Genomic DNA, 14,201 nt, shown 5'->3' with positions numbered 1-14,201 from the left:
GAACTCCAGTTCCCCGATTTATCCAGCTTCACTTCCATAAATCTAATGGCATTCCAGAGCCGGGTTCATAATTTCAGGATGTCAGGATTTCAGGATTTCAGGAGGGGCGGCGGCTAATCAGTACCCGTTTTAATCAGTTTTCCCTGTGTTAATGTAATCAAGGGTGGCCGGAAAACGTTCATCTTCGGCGCGAAGCGGGAAATGAAGAGGCGGAAAACAAAGGAATAGCGCAGTGAAAGCTACACAGATAGATACTAATTGAAGTTATTGTTTTGTGATACATTGTTATCGCCCTGGAAGCCAAGGATCCTGTTCCTGTGTTACCGCTCGCTTTTTTGGCTGGGCATTTCCCGTTCACTTTGTTGCGCAAACAAAAACAAGGATAACATTTAAGGAAAACAAGGGGCGCAAGGAGTCGAAGGTGGGCCGGAGGGGGCGGGCTAAATGGCAGTCAGGAAAAACAATATCAATTCAAGTTGAAATTACGAGCTTCAATTGTTTTCTTGCCTTGGCCACTTTTCGTTAGTTTGCGTTCACGCCGCCAAAGTGCAGACGGCAAACAGAAAGGAAAAGCGACTTCAGCGCGGCACACACGGCACAAAAGCTGGGGGAAAAAAGGAAAAGTGTGGCAGTGTGGCAATGTGGCAATGTGGCGGATGGAATCGGAAAACTTTTAAGTACTTAAATGTGTTGTCGTCGCGCAGAGAGAAGGTGAGAATCGTGCGAAGGACCTGCTGCTTTTTCATGTCCTGAAATTGAGTTTCCGGTTGCCTGTTCTCCGCCAACAAAACTCCTTTGTTGCTACAACTGACTTTTGCGACTTCAAGTGCACATCTCTCTTATTTGCCAGCAATGATTTTGTTATTTTCCATCGGAAGTTCGGCGATAAACTTGGCAAATAATTTATTGCCAAAGCCGTCGCTTGTTTCAACTCGCAATGCCTTTGGAATTCGAGTCGAGTGCCGTTTGCGTTCAGTTCGTACAACAAATCGAAATTGAAATCTGCATAAGCGATGCAGTTTCCAATTGCCAGCGGCAATAAAACGCGACAGCAGCAAGGACATCCCCACCCCAAAGGCGGATCCTGCGCTCTCCACCACATCCTGCCCCTAGCCGCGTCATTGTCAACATCCTTCAAAAGTTCTCTTCAAACGGAAGCAAACAAATATCTATGCAAGTCAATGTTCAGGAAAGGGTTGTGCACGGAGAAAAATGCATGCTGTCCTTGTGTGTTGCTAGTGTTGCATGTTTCACTTTCAACTCTAACTTTTCATTTACAGCTTTAAAACACATTTCTCTCTGTGCACTGACAACGAGGTCACTGCCACTCGATTTCTCGCAGTGTGCAGGGCTTTGCGACTTTGTGCCGCTTGATTTACTCGACTCGGCTTTTTGCCCAGCGGGCGGTGCTAATAACACTGCCTCCTTCCGCCCATCCAGCCAGCCACGCCCACCGACCTTTGCACCCGCCAGCTTTATTGTTGGTCGCTGCAGAATGCAGTTGTCTAGCCCCGAAATGGAAATTGTTTTCATTTTGTGCAAAACAATCCTAATGTGCCTCCTTCCCTCTGCGCCCGCCGCCTGCAAAACCGCCGCAACTGAGAATGTAGCTGCCACTGACGCGGAAATGCATGCCATGTAGGCCAGCGGCGGCATTTGCAGCGGAGCATCCTGGAGCGGATGGGTGGGTGGCGCGCTTCCTTGCAACCTGTGCACCGCGGCACCGCGGCACCACTGCACCACTGCACCACATCACCACTTGCCGCGGCCCTTTTTCCAGCTGGTTTATTTCAGCCCACTCACATCTGGGCTTGACTCGTCGTCTGTTGGCGATGTTGGATGCAAATGGTTCTGGTTCTGGTTCTGGTTCTGCTTCTGCATCATTCTGCGGTGATTCCCCCTTTGACGCATTTCGCAGGCTACAGTGGAGCCCCTGTTAATTGACCAGGCACACGACACTCTCTTTTCTGCTTGTTAGTTCTCAAGCCTAAAATCTTTAGTTATATTAAAAAACTTGCTCTTGAGCTTGCTCAAATAAATGATAGATATACAGGTTCTTAAATGTTATTTTTCTGATTGCATATTGCCTAAAAATTATTTCAGCATTTAATAAGATTATTTATTTGCTGCACCGCATCATATTCAATTTCAGTTCGCAAAGAGCACGCCGGAATGTCTCCAGCTTGAGTAAGTGAATCAAAAGTGTCGAAAGTTCAGACGCTAAGCGCTTTTCAGCTCAATTTAGTTAGGCAGTTTAGTTTAGTTGGCAGTCCAACTTATGATGGCTCCTCTGTGAATGTTTCAGCCGGCTACCCCCTTTTGGCGGCTGTGGCGCGCTTTGTGCAACACATGTTGCCATAACTTAACAGCTTAACAAACTTGTCGAGTATCCCCCGAAAACAAGTCCTTTCAAGTGGCTGGCCCACGCGGCGGATGCGTAACGTTTAAGCCACTGCAGCCTCCTTTTTTCATAGTCTATTTTTGCGCAATAAAAACATTTGGATCGCGGCACTCAGAGCGCAGAGCGCAGAGCTCAAAGCCCCAAACCCGCAATCCAGTGCCACAGACAGGCGGCAAAGTTGGTCCTTTGGAGGAGCAGGAGCAGTGCCCGCCCTCGACTCATTATGCGCGGCGGCGGGAAATCAGAAAGGGAAACTTTTTGGCCAAAATGTTTGGCAACTTTTGCGCCCTCGCACTCTGCGCCTGCAATAATAATAATCATCGGGCTGGCAAAGTGCGTTGGAGGAAGTTAGCAAGTTGAAAGCAATTAATGGACTAAATCAAAAAGCATTTTTTCAACAATGGAACCTGTGCTTCCTTGGTCCTGTGGCCAGCATAAACATGTCAACGGCAAACACGTCGCCTGGAGCTTCAATTAGCCACAAGCCAGCCAGGCAGCAGCAGATGGCAGGCAAGCAAAGTGCTCCAAACTGGGCCAACATGGGGTAACTTTTAATTAATTGAACTCCTTTTCCTGCTTCCTAATTGAACACACACTGCCATGTCGTGTGCCTTTGGCAGTGATTCCCGTTTTGGGCTACACTTTTGATCTTTTGTCTTCGAGCCAACTTGGATGACAGCGCTCCATGCTAAATTGGCCACATAACTCTTTAATTCTTTAAGTTATCAGTGCCTGGAACGAGTCTCAATCTGCATGGGAGATCATCAGAGGAACTCTGATGTACATTTATCTAAAAGGCAATCCATCCATCACAGAGTGAGGCAACAATTTCCCATCATTTTATAAGCCCTCACAGACATTGAAATTCAACATAAATTCACAGAAGGTAATTAGCACCGAATCATATCTAAATATGTATCTTATCAGTTATGCCGTTGCCTCACCGTTTGATCATTTAATTATGGCCTAATTAAAATTGGCAAGAAGCCTTGACCGTTATGGGCCATTAAAAGCGCACCCGGCAAACAAATGAGGCAGGCCCAGCGAACTTCAGACAAAAAGGGCGTCGTCTGAGGAGCCAGAGAAGCAGCATCATCACGGCCATTCAGTCAGTCAGTCCTTCAGTCATTCAGTCAGTCAGTCAGTCAGTCAGTCAGTCAGTTGGCCAGGCTGCTTTTCTAAGGATGTGCCAAAGTGTCCTGGCTTTGAATAATTAAACCGGAGCAGTTCGCTTTCAATTAAGATGTCGACACGCAGTCGGAGTCGGAAGGCAACGGATACTCGAGGCTTTGGCTTTAGCTTTGGCCAAAAGGACACGGCCAGAAGCCTGAAGAGCCCTCCAGGACTTTGGGTGCCGTCGTGTATTCTTTAGCTCCTCCGCAGAGTGCGTGCCCCCAGGTGGCGAAACTTGAAATTATATTTCATTTTCGCTGCATAATTAATTTTTTCTTCACACTCTGCAGTAGGGGAATTAAATTTGCTTGTTTATGGCTGGGCAATTAAGTTATTTGTTCGGCTCGCGTGCTGTTTTGCATTATTTTCGAAATCAATAGAGCCTTGGCATCGACTTGAATCCAAATGTGAGCCAACCAGGGGCCGATGGACGTGGAAAATTCCATCCTCGACATGCAACGGCCTTCCCAAGTAGAAAAACAAAAGAAAAAGCGGCTTAAGTGCCGCCAGGCGGCTTTTCTTCTCCATTTCCAAGGCGATTTCCACGGTTTGACTCGGCCGACTGGCATCATGTGCTTAACAAATAAGCGAAACAGCCTCTAAGGTCCCCGGAGATTGGGACTCCTCAAAATCGCGGTAGTCGGGCACTTTGACAAGTGCTGCCGGCTGCAAGGAGCAGAGCACAACTTTCCGCCTGGCCAGTGATGGCCAACATATTTTTAATTAAACGTCAGCGCGATCCTGGCCCGACTTTCGAATGCAGCTGCGTAATTACCACGCAGGTGGGCATTAACGAAAATTCCCGAGCAACCGCATCATAGGAGGTTGCTACGTGGCTCGGAGCCTTTAAGCGCTCCTTTAAGCCGGCGACTCAGTTAACCCTCTCCGCTCCAAAAGCGCACACAGACAAAGGCCAACAGGGAGGAGCACTTTCGAGTACTTACCGAGTTGCCCACCTGCTCCTGCAACCCCGTGTCCTGGATCTCGCCTCTCGTCCTGGCCACCGGCACCTGAAGCTTGTTTTGCGCTTGCTTTCACCTCTTTTCCCAGCACTCAAGTGCTGAAAAGTGTTTTTAGCACACTTTAGGACACAGTCTCGGGGGGCGGAAGGGGGTGGAAGCTGTTGTGGAAAGCCGGAAAACAGGCAACACTGCAACTGTAAGCGTCCCAAACTATTTAAGCATCCCCTGCGTCTCAAGTTGTCTGCGGAGAATGTTAATTGGGGAACGAGGAGTCCCGGGACTGCACAGCAAACAAATGTGCAAGGATGCATTTGAAAAGTAGCATCATGTGCACTAATAATTACTTAAAAATCTAATATTGATGAGGAAATTGTAGGTAAGCCATATTTTTCAATCTATGCGGTTGGAGGTGCCACCTCATGCCATGTTTACAGTGAGCTATGAGCACTCATTATTGGCCAAGTCGCCAACTACGCGTGTGTGTGCGTTTTGGCCATAAATAATGGGAGCCTGGTGGAAAAAAGCTGTCAACTTCACGTCGAGCTCCCTGCTAAGTCAGCATTATCACCAGCGAACAGTGTCTGCGGCACCATCATCATTAGGCGACTTTTGAGCCCCGGAACGTCCTTGGACACTCGCATGGATTTGGGTGGGCGTGGGGCGTGGGGCGCGGATCTGGCTGACAAAATGCCTTTGACATTTACAAATGAGGCCCGCCAGCGAATTAATGAGCCACGCCCAATTAGCAAGTGCGTCACATGCGGGAGTCGCAGCAGCCAGGAGCAGCTCCTGCCTAATGTATTGGAAAATGGAATTGGAGCCGATGCTGTGACAATTTCTTGGGCAGCAGCCATTTCTTCCAGCGCCTCGTCTGCAGAGGCAACAATTTAATTAATATTACACAGACTGGCAGGAATCTTCAATGTAATTTTCTCGCTTACCCACTTCGAGGATGCAGGCTGGCTGGCTGGCTGGTGGGGCCCAGGATGCGCGGGAGGACATCCTGCGCCGGGCCGCAGACAATGGAAAGCCAGGAGCGCACTTGAGCACAGTTTGAGGCGGGTTGAATGCGCCGCGCCTATAAGTGTGCACTTGAAGCAGCCGGCGGGCCAGAACTCGGCCCCAAAACCGCCAGCCCGCCCAGGCTGGTTATAAATATAAAAATGGCGGACCAACGAGAACGAAAGGAAGCCAATTCTGGGGTTCCTCCTCCACTGCTCCACTGCTCTAAAGGTCCACTGGCTCACTGGTCCACTGAGCCACTTTCGGCGCAAAACTTATTACATTATAATATTCATGCCACCCAGAAGGGTTTGGGCTAAGACGAGCTACGTGCCCACATGGTTGCGAAACAAATCGGTTAACGACCTCTTGAAAATATTAAGGAACATTTTGAGTGGTTTCTGCATGGATCCGAGCATTTAAGGGTATTTTTGTGAGGCAACGCTGAATTAGTAGGCAGAATGCTAGTGAGGCATCAAGGAAATCGTTTAGTTTCCATTTCCGTTTACTTGCAGCGCATGCATTTTGAATGCAATTTCCTGGCCGGGCCAGCGCCATAAATTGTCATTTTTCCCTAGCCTGCAACTAATATACGCTCGTTGTCTCCGCAGGATCTTCAAGACCACCGGCCGCTCCGTGCAGGAGGACGTCAACCTGCTGCACGCCTCCGTGCTGTCCATGGTGGAGTTCGACGATGATATATTCGCGGCCGGAAACTGCTTCGACTGGAACGAGCATCCCGCGCAGCCGGGCCTCTTCTGCCCGTTCGCCTACCGGCTGCCGCCTCCGAATCTGGGCGCGGTGTTCGCCAAGGATCTGGCCATGGAGTACCACTATCTGGGCAACACCTCCGAGTGGTTCTTCCTGGCCCGCAAGAACGCCGAGAAGGTGATAGCCCGCAACGAGCAGTACCTCAAGTGTAAGTATTTCGGGGCATGCCCCTCTGATTTATTTGCCTGATTTATGGGTAACCCCGATAGCAGCATACGCGGCATTCTATGTGTATTTTTGGGAGCCTTAATCTGCGACTTCATTAGTCACCGCCCAGACATCGGGCTGCGCATCCTGTTGGTCCTGCCTAATTGCGTATATTTTACCCGGCTTTATCACCGCCAAGGGCCGAAAATGTCGCCTGACAGCGCAACAATTAAGCCACAATATATAGTGAAATCGCACTGGGTTGCCTTTAACTTGGCAACTCCACTTTAAATGGAAATTACCTGCCCCACCCAACGCCAATCCACCAGTTCCGTTTGTAATTAGCCGGATTCCGTGTGCTCTGCCGAGCATCTAATCCATTCTCACGGCCTTCCGCTTGACTGTCCGCAACGCTGTCCGTAAGGCTGTCCGTATGTCCGCATGATTGTCCGTAGGGCTGTCCGTATGGCTGTCCGTGGGGCTGTCCGTACTTGGCGGTGATGCGTGAAAGCTAATTTTATGCAAGACCCGCCACGCAGCATCCTCAAGGATATCAAGCCCGGTATCTGCCTTTAAATCTGCAATATTGGAGGCGAGGCGATGGACGGCATACTAATGAATTTTAATGATGTTTGGCGTGTTCCATACCACCCATCCTTGGCACTCACTTGTCCAACAGTTTGCATAACTTCGGAAAATGCACTCGACACGAGCGCGCCGCAGCATTTCAAAATAATTTGCAAATTAAAGGTTACGGTGCGCCACGCCGCGTCGCATCGCCAGCCGCATTCCCCATTTGCCGGCTTTCCCGTTTTCCCATTTTCCCATTTTCCGGCTTGCGTGTGCAACGCTGGCATGCAAATTATTTGTTTGCTTGCCTACAACTAATACTAAATGCCGCGGTGGCGCCACTACATGGGCTTTTCACTGTTCACTGCGCGAATTGGACGGCGAATGTTCGTATTTACTTAATGCTCTTTTCCTTCAAGCCAAAGTTAGTACTTCAAGTCTAGGTTCATTTGGCATGTTGCATTTTTATGTACCACAGCACTTCCTTCAGGATCAAGCTGAACTTCTCCCTTCAACTCTGCAGATAGAAGCCCATAAAAACAACACTCACTTTAAAAAGCGTAGATTGAAGATTGTTTCTGCCTGACCTTTAATATGCGAGCATAACCTTCAAGATAACTTGGTGGGTATTTTGCGCCGTGTGACCACACAGACAAGTATCCCCCACCCGTATCCGGAGATCCGGAAACCCGGAAAACCGTACTGGGCCGCAGGCTCAGGCCTGCAAATTGCATGGGCGAAATTGCATGAGATGCCGCTGAAATATGTGTGTTACGTATACGCCGTGTGTTCGATCGCTCCCCACAACCCGACTCTGGCTGTGACACTGGCCCAGCCCACTCAGCATGTCCTCCGTGGCCAAGGGAAAACAAATGGAATCGAAAACAAACATTCCGCAGAGCGGGCGGCCATTGTGGGTGGGCATGGCCCATGCATACTAATGGCATTTGGGCACAGCCAAAAGCTGATTGCAGGCTGGCAGCCAACTATTTGCCATGGATAGATGGATAGAAGTTCGCTTGTTCGCAAATTGAAAAGACTGCCTGGGAAGAGCGAGCTGGCAAAATTATATTTGTGGCCCTAACAATGAGCGAAAGCGGTGCCTGTTTGACATCGGGTCATTTATCTAGCGCATAAACTTCTTTAAGCCCGCCAAGTTTGATTTATCGTACTGCCCTTCAATGTGTGCGAATTTGCATGGGCCCTTGCAAAGTGCGAGTGTTGTAGTTTTTAAAGGACATTCAGGACACTCGCGGAGTGCGGCCGTCATCACACCACAACCAATTTGCGGCCTATTCGAGCGCAATTAATTTGATTATTTGTTTGCGGTGCACAAGGCAAATGTTTCTCCTCTTTATTTGCCGCCGAAAAAAGCCAATTTGCGAAGTGATTACCTTTTCATTGCATAATTAATCATATTTTTTGCCAATCGCCGGCACAGCGGCCATCGAAATGCACAATCGAATCGAGTGCTTTTAATAGCCTTCCGCTGCAGCGAAATCACTTTAATGGCTGTTAAATTCAGAAAATGATTAATAACCTCGGTTTAAGTGCACTTAATGCAGTAATTTAGCCTAATTGGTCGTGGGAACGGCCAGTGTTTAGACAGCCATGAAAAGTCATCAACTGATTGAGTGCGTGTAATATGCTATTTACTATTTGCTGTAATTGGGCGAAAAAACTGAATCAATCGCATGGAAAAATGGCTTAAAAGGTGCTAATTACGCGGAGAGCACTTTAAATTCGGCCAAGATTTTACCAATTGCTGCAATCCCCACTCGAAGCGGAAAATATATTTCCCACAAATGTAACATGTTTCCCATCCTGTGCTTAAGTGTTCCTAGATAAACCGGGAAATAAACCAAACTGAACACGAGTCCAGAAAGTTGGCCAACAGGAGTGAAATAGGCCGACTTGTTTGCCTTGCCATTGTTGGTAATGAATCCAACGACATATTTGTAAATATGCCCGTGCCGTGGTAGAGCAAACATATATCAGGGTTCATCCATCTTGCCCCATCCAAGCACTTTACATGTTTATGTACTCCTATGTGGCACATTCGTTTGCGGGGGATGTGATGACGCGTGTGCGGCAAGTAAACCGCAAAAATATGTCATAATATTTGCTTTGCCAGTCTGGGCGATCCGTTTTATATTATTATATGAGAGTACACTCGTGCTCCGCCTTTTCGCCGGCTCGCAGTCACGTGTTTAACATAAAATTTAAATAAAAATCGCATACAATATGTAAACGGTTACATGTACTTCCTGTGGTTGCTGCTACCCCGAGTCCAACGCTCCACAGGATACACTCGTATTTTGCGGGCTTGGGCCCATTTCCCAGACTGCTTATTGTTACAATCGTGGACTCGTCTGGCTTTGGTAATATTTGTAATTTCCGTCTGCTAACGCAATTTGCGAATTCAGTGCCTTTGGCCTGGCCATTACCATTTAGCAACTAAATCAGCCAAAATCTTGCGAGATAAGCCACAACATATACACATTTTATGCAAATCAGGCTCATGAGGAATGGCCGGGGGCTCTTTTTTGGGGCTCATGGGTGCAGGGCAATTCGGAATCATTTTTGTGAGCTAATTCTACTGGAACTGCTCGGCCAGATTCATCTGCCGCACTATGGTAATGATGCTGAAGGCGAACTTGGCCACCTAAAACGGGCCAAATGTGAGCTAGGAAGCAGAAAGTTGGCAGCGCCGAGGGAACCTTACGCTTATGTTGCTGTTCATGGAGATGGGAAAGATGCCGCCGGCAATGAAGATTATTGGCTGCTGGACATGGTGCATGAAGTGCACCAGAGTGGCCTTGTAGCGTGGCTCGGCGTCCACCCAGTTGGACTGGAAAATCTCGTTGGACAAGTTCTGGGCATCGTCGATCAGCATGTTGCAGGTGTAGCAGAAGGGGAAGGTCTGCAGCAGGATGGTGATGACGAACAGGAGCGAGGCCACGCCCTTCCAGAAGTTCGAGAAGAAGAACACGTTCACCAGGGTCAGGCCCAAGACGGAACCAATCAGGGCGAACTGCACGAAGATGGTGCGGGATATCATGGGGCGAATCATGTCGCAGCACCTGGAAGATAGCCGTAACAACTTAGAAACGCGTTCAGCAGATCCTCCAGCAAGCCCTACTTCAGTATGGTCTTGTGGTCCAGCACGCAGTTCACCAGATCCTGGTAGTTGTCCGCCTCGCTGCGCTCGGGATCCGTGCGCAAGTTGCGCACATGATCCTTGAGCACCTCCATGTGCGCCCGGAACATAATGGTGAACATCAGGGGGTACGTGTCGGACAGCTGGTCCTGCAGCACGGCGAAGGACATGGTGATGTACTCGAATATGGCCTGGATCCACAGGCTGCCCATGCCGTCGCGCCAGTCGATGAAGGGATTGTAGACGGACCACGGCGGACGACCACTTAGGGCGTAGGACAGGAAAGTGGAGCCCGCGTAGCCGCAGTAGATGAAGCTGTAGATGAGAAAGGCGTAGTTGCAGCGGGCCACCATGTTGTGGATCCGCTCGCGATCGCTGTCGTTGGCCAGCCGCTTGTCCAGGGCGTCCAGCAGGAGCTCCGTCTTCCGCAGGCGCCAGAGGAAGAGGTAGGTGATGGTGGACTTCACCGAGGCGCCGTACACATTGATGCACACCTGCAGCGAGGTGAGGAACTCGCCGGGCGTGAAGTTCTTGAACTCCTGCACGTAGCTGATGATGAAGCCCACGGGCAGATAGAACACCCCGAAGGCGAAGGGCACACAGGTCCAGAAGAGGTACACGTAGCGCAGGACTCCCTCCTTCGGCGGTATCCACCCGATGAGCCACATGGCCCGGTACAGATATACATTCCCTTGGCGGGACTGCACCTCCTCCGTCAGCGGCGCCGGTTTGATCAGCCGGAACACAGCCATGTTGCCCACTGACCTGCTCGGCTCCAGAACCTGCACTTTATAGCCGGCTGGCAAGCCCCTCAATGGAACAGGTGCTCCATTCCCGGGCAACAGGCACGCCCCTTCGTTTTGTGGCCTGTAATTAGGCTTCACCAACGCCAGCCAGGTGTTAAGTATTTAAGGGGATTTATAATTGAGGTGCAGGCAGGCCTGCTAACTGTCAACCAGCTTAATAGTTAATTGTTGGGCGCCCTGGTTAATAAACCAATCAGGGGGCCAATTGAATCAACTTTTCAAGCGGCAATTTAAAACCACAGCATTACGGCGGCAATTGGTGTCACTCTGTCAAATTATTGGTGTTGTATATAAATCGAAGTGATTACATAGAAGTTACTCAAAGGTTAATGGGAACTTGGTTCGCTTCACATCACGACAAGGCGCGGAAAATGCTCGGAATCCTCGAGTGTGTAATCACTTCTGGAGAGCTGAGTGGATGTGCAAACACTACGGATACTACGGAGTGAAAGTGTCGGGCGGCAAATATTGGGTTAGGCGCCTTTCTTTGCAGTGCACTCCAAGGATCTAAGGATTTATGGCGCCATTGCTCCTGTCACTGAAGAACTTCTCGCCCAGATTCATTTGGTTGACGATTGTGATGATGGTGAAGGCGAACTTGGCCACGGCAATGTTGCTCTGCACCGAAATGGGGAATATGGAGCCGGCTGTGAATTGAATGGGCTGCTGAGCCCGCTGCAGGAAATACAGAACCGCCGACTTATAGCGCCTGTCCGCCGCTATCCAGTTTGAGTGGAACAGGGCGTTGCCGACATGGACGGAGTCCTGGATCAGGTGCTCGCAGAGTATGCAGAAGGGAAAGGACTCCGTGCAGATGGCCACGATGAAGGACACGTTGGCCATGATCGTCCAGATGGTGTTCGGAAAGAACAGGATGCTGATGGCCGCCAAGCCCAGGTCAATGCCAACCAGCATGAACTGGGCGAAGATAGTGATAGACAGGATGGGTCGTATGATGTGGGCGCACCTGGAAAGGTTCGTTGTTAACGGGAATAGCCAGAGCAGGAGGCAGCACATCTTACTGTATGATGGTGCGATGATCCTGAATGCAGGCCACCAGCTGCTCATAGTGCTCCCACTCACTGCGCTCCGGATCCTGGCGCAGATGGGCTATGCGATCTGCGAGAATAGCCAGGTGGCAGCGGAACAAGGAGATAAACACTATGGCATAGGTGTCGGATATCAGCTCCTGCATGGTGCCAATGGAGACCACACAGTACTCCAGCACGGAGGCAACCCACAGCTGCCAGTGGCCATGGCGCCAGTCCACAAACGGGTTGTACAGCTGCCAAGGAGCTTTGCCAGCGAACACCGAAGTGAACAGGTTGAGGAAGCAGAAGCCCAGGTACGTGGACAGGAACAGCATCACTATGAGATTCGCCCGTGCCACCATCCTGTGGAAAGTGCGGCGCTGTGACGGCGTAACACATCGCTGGTCCAAGGACGACATGAGCTCATTCATGCGCCGGAAACGCCACATCTGGGAGTAAGTCGCACACGTCTTGATCACGTTCCCGCTGCAGTTGATGACCACCTGCAGGGAGGTCAGGAACTCCGTCGGCGTGAACCTGTCGAAGTGCTTCACATAGGTGAGGCACAGTCCGAGCGGCAGGTACACGATGCCCAGCCACATCGTGGTCAGAGTCCACAGGCAGTAGATCCATCGCAGCAGACCCTCCTTGGGCGGCGTCCAGCCCATGAAGAGTGCGATGCGGTAGAAGTAGTCACTGGCATCCAGGGAGCGGACCTCCTGGTCGAATGGCGCCGTTTGCAGGCGCTTGAAGAACTTGCTCATCTTTGCGGAACTGATTCAGTACCTCTGGAGTGCAGATTCGCTGGAGGGGTTCTTATAGGGCAGCATTGCCGCTCTGATTTGCTTTTAATGTCGCGTCATTTTTGTTTTATTCATCAGAGAAGTGCCGAGTCAAGGCTGCGTGTTTGCACTTATAAAGTCATTAGTCGCCGGATTGTCTTAGGCAACGCCAACCGTCAAGGTGAAGCACTCGGCGAAAAGCTGAGTTTCCCTAGTGCTTGTGCGTTGAGTTACATGTGGCAGGTCCTCCGATTTCTCGCCGTGTACGCCTCGTGTAGCTGCTGACTGCCGTGAAAGGCGTATCGATTGCTGGGTCCTCTAATTACTGTTTGCATAATGGATAGCGCTATTGAAATCCTTCCGTATCCTTGCAGCCTTTCATCTCTACTCGAACCGCACGGAGGAGCGCATCGAGGACGACACGCTGGCCGTGAAGTACGAGGACGGAAGGTGGTCAAAACCGTACTACGACTGCGGCGGAGGCAACATCTGGATGCTCACCTACACGGTGCCGTTCTTTGGCTTCGAGAACGGCACCTACCACTTCAAGTGAGTAGCGAAATCAGTGGCCCATCAAGTCAAGTTTTTTATTTATTTATTATAATAGATAGAGTAGTTTACAAAACCAGCCTAACTTAATTATTATGGCTATGTTGGTGGGCAATTGCATTGTATCTTAATCTTAATCATATTGGGCAATGGGCTAAATTATTTATGTGTTTATTATGTACATATGTATTTTGTTTTTTAGATTTTATGGTATAATTCTTTTTTTTTTAGAAAGAGTGGGATTTTTTGTATGTTATCTGGGTCGGGGCTGCCAAGAAGGTTTAGAGGGTTATTATTGTGAGGTATGGCTTGTTTGGCTTGTAGGATGGGCATGAGTTTAGAATATGGTTAGACACTGGGTGTCTATAGATTGGCATTACTTGGCATTTCCACCCAAAACTATTATAAATGGTCATGTAGTTTGTAGACATATCTTCGCAGGAAGATACGGGCTTATTAGCTAGATATATTGCGCTCCACATTGTTTTCCGCACAATCTGGCTTAACCTTTGGCCACACATTCACATCCCCACATGAGGATTAAGGATTCCTTTTCTGCTGGCAATGCAAGTGCTACGGGTACATGCACATGACGGATGCCGCCGGATGAGTATTTTATAAATAATTCGCAGCATGGGAAATTTGAAAGAAAAGTGCAATGGAGCGCCAAGTGGCAGCCGAGCAGTGCAGTTTTCGCAGCGAGCAGCCGCTGCTGGCAGCGACAGGCGAATGGAAAGCCGGAAAAGTCGGAAAACTGAGCGAGTGCCAGTTTTTGGCTTTTGTCTACAGCGGACCGAGTAATTGAATTGCTGAATGGCTGCTCTTGGGCGCCCTTTTCGGGCTGACT

The 14,201-nt window shown here is 49.6% G+C and overlaps 3 protein-coding genes across 3 annotated transcripts in view; 1 reads left to right on the top strand and 2 right to left on the bottom strand.

The window, feature by feature from the left end:
* LOC6547796 overlaps window positions 1-14,201 on the top strand; it is a 36,549-nt gene that overhangs the window by 6,605 nt on the left and 15,743 nt on the right. Inside the window, exons 2-3 of the mRNA XM_015157159.2 lie at window positions 6,150-6,457; window positions 13,180-13,354. Coding sequence (XP_015012645.1) covers window positions 6,150-6,457; window positions 13,180-13,354 — 483 coding nt within the window. The remainder of the gene's footprint in view (window positions 1-6,149; window positions 6,458-13,179; window positions 13,355-14,201) is intronic.
* On the bottom strand, window positions 8,380-10,994 carry LOC6547791 (odorant receptor 59b). The gene is made up of 3 exons (XM_001976372.3): window positions 10,169-10,994; window positions 9,752-10,109; window positions 8,380-9,691 (listed from the first exon to the last, which is right to left on the bottom strand). Exons 1-3 carry the CDS (start codon window positions 10,936-10,938, stop codon window positions 9,623-9,625), a joined length of 1,197 nt encoding a protein of 398 aa, XP_001976408.1. The 5' UTR covers window positions 10,939-10,994; the 3' UTR covers window positions 8,380-9,622.
* On the bottom strand, window positions 11,487-12,983 carry LOC6547792 (putative odorant receptor 59c). Its single transcript, XM_001976373.3, has 2 exons — window positions 12,015-12,983; window positions 11,487-11,959 (listed from the first exon to the last, which is right to left on the bottom strand). The coding sequence occupies exons 1-2, from the start codon at window positions 12,785-12,787 to the stop codon at window positions 11,500-11,502; spliced, it is 1,233 nt and encodes a 410-aa protein (XP_001976409.1). The 5' UTR covers window positions 12,788-12,983; the 3' UTR covers window positions 11,487-11,499.

This window comes from Drosophila erecta, unplaced genomic scaffold (assembly GCF_003286155.1).
Source record: "Drosophila erecta strain 14021-0224.00,06,07 unplaced genomic scaffold, DereRS2 tig00000092-arrow-pilon, whole genome shotgun sequence".
Lineage (NCBI taxonomy): Eukaryota > Metazoa > Arthropoda > Insecta > Diptera > Drosophilidae > Drosophila > Drosophila erecta.
Note: the sequence above shows the minus strand (reverse complement) of the source record. Positions and strands in the feature narration are given on the sequence as shown.

Coding starts and splice junctions, on each gene's coding strand:
- LOC6547791 (XM_001976372.3), bottom strand. CDS start 10,938: ATGGCTGTGTTCCGGCTGATCAAACCGGCGCCGCTGACGGAGGAGGTG. Junction 10,110..10,168: donor GACCACAAGACCATACTGAA/GTAGGGCTTGCT, acceptor GCTATCTTCCAG/GTGCTGCGACATGATTCGCC. Junction 9,692..9,751: donor CCATGAACAGCAACATAAGC/GTAAGGTTCCCT, acceptor GGCCCGTTTTAG/GTGGCCAAGTTCGCCTTCAG.
- LOC6547792 (XM_001976373.3), bottom strand. CDS start 12,787: ATGAGCAAGTTCTTCAAGCGCCTGCAAACGGCGCCATTCGACCAGGAG. Junction 11,960..12,014: donor GATCATCGCACCATCATACA/GTAAGATGTGCT, acceptor GAACCTTTCCAG/GTGCGCCCACATCATACGAC.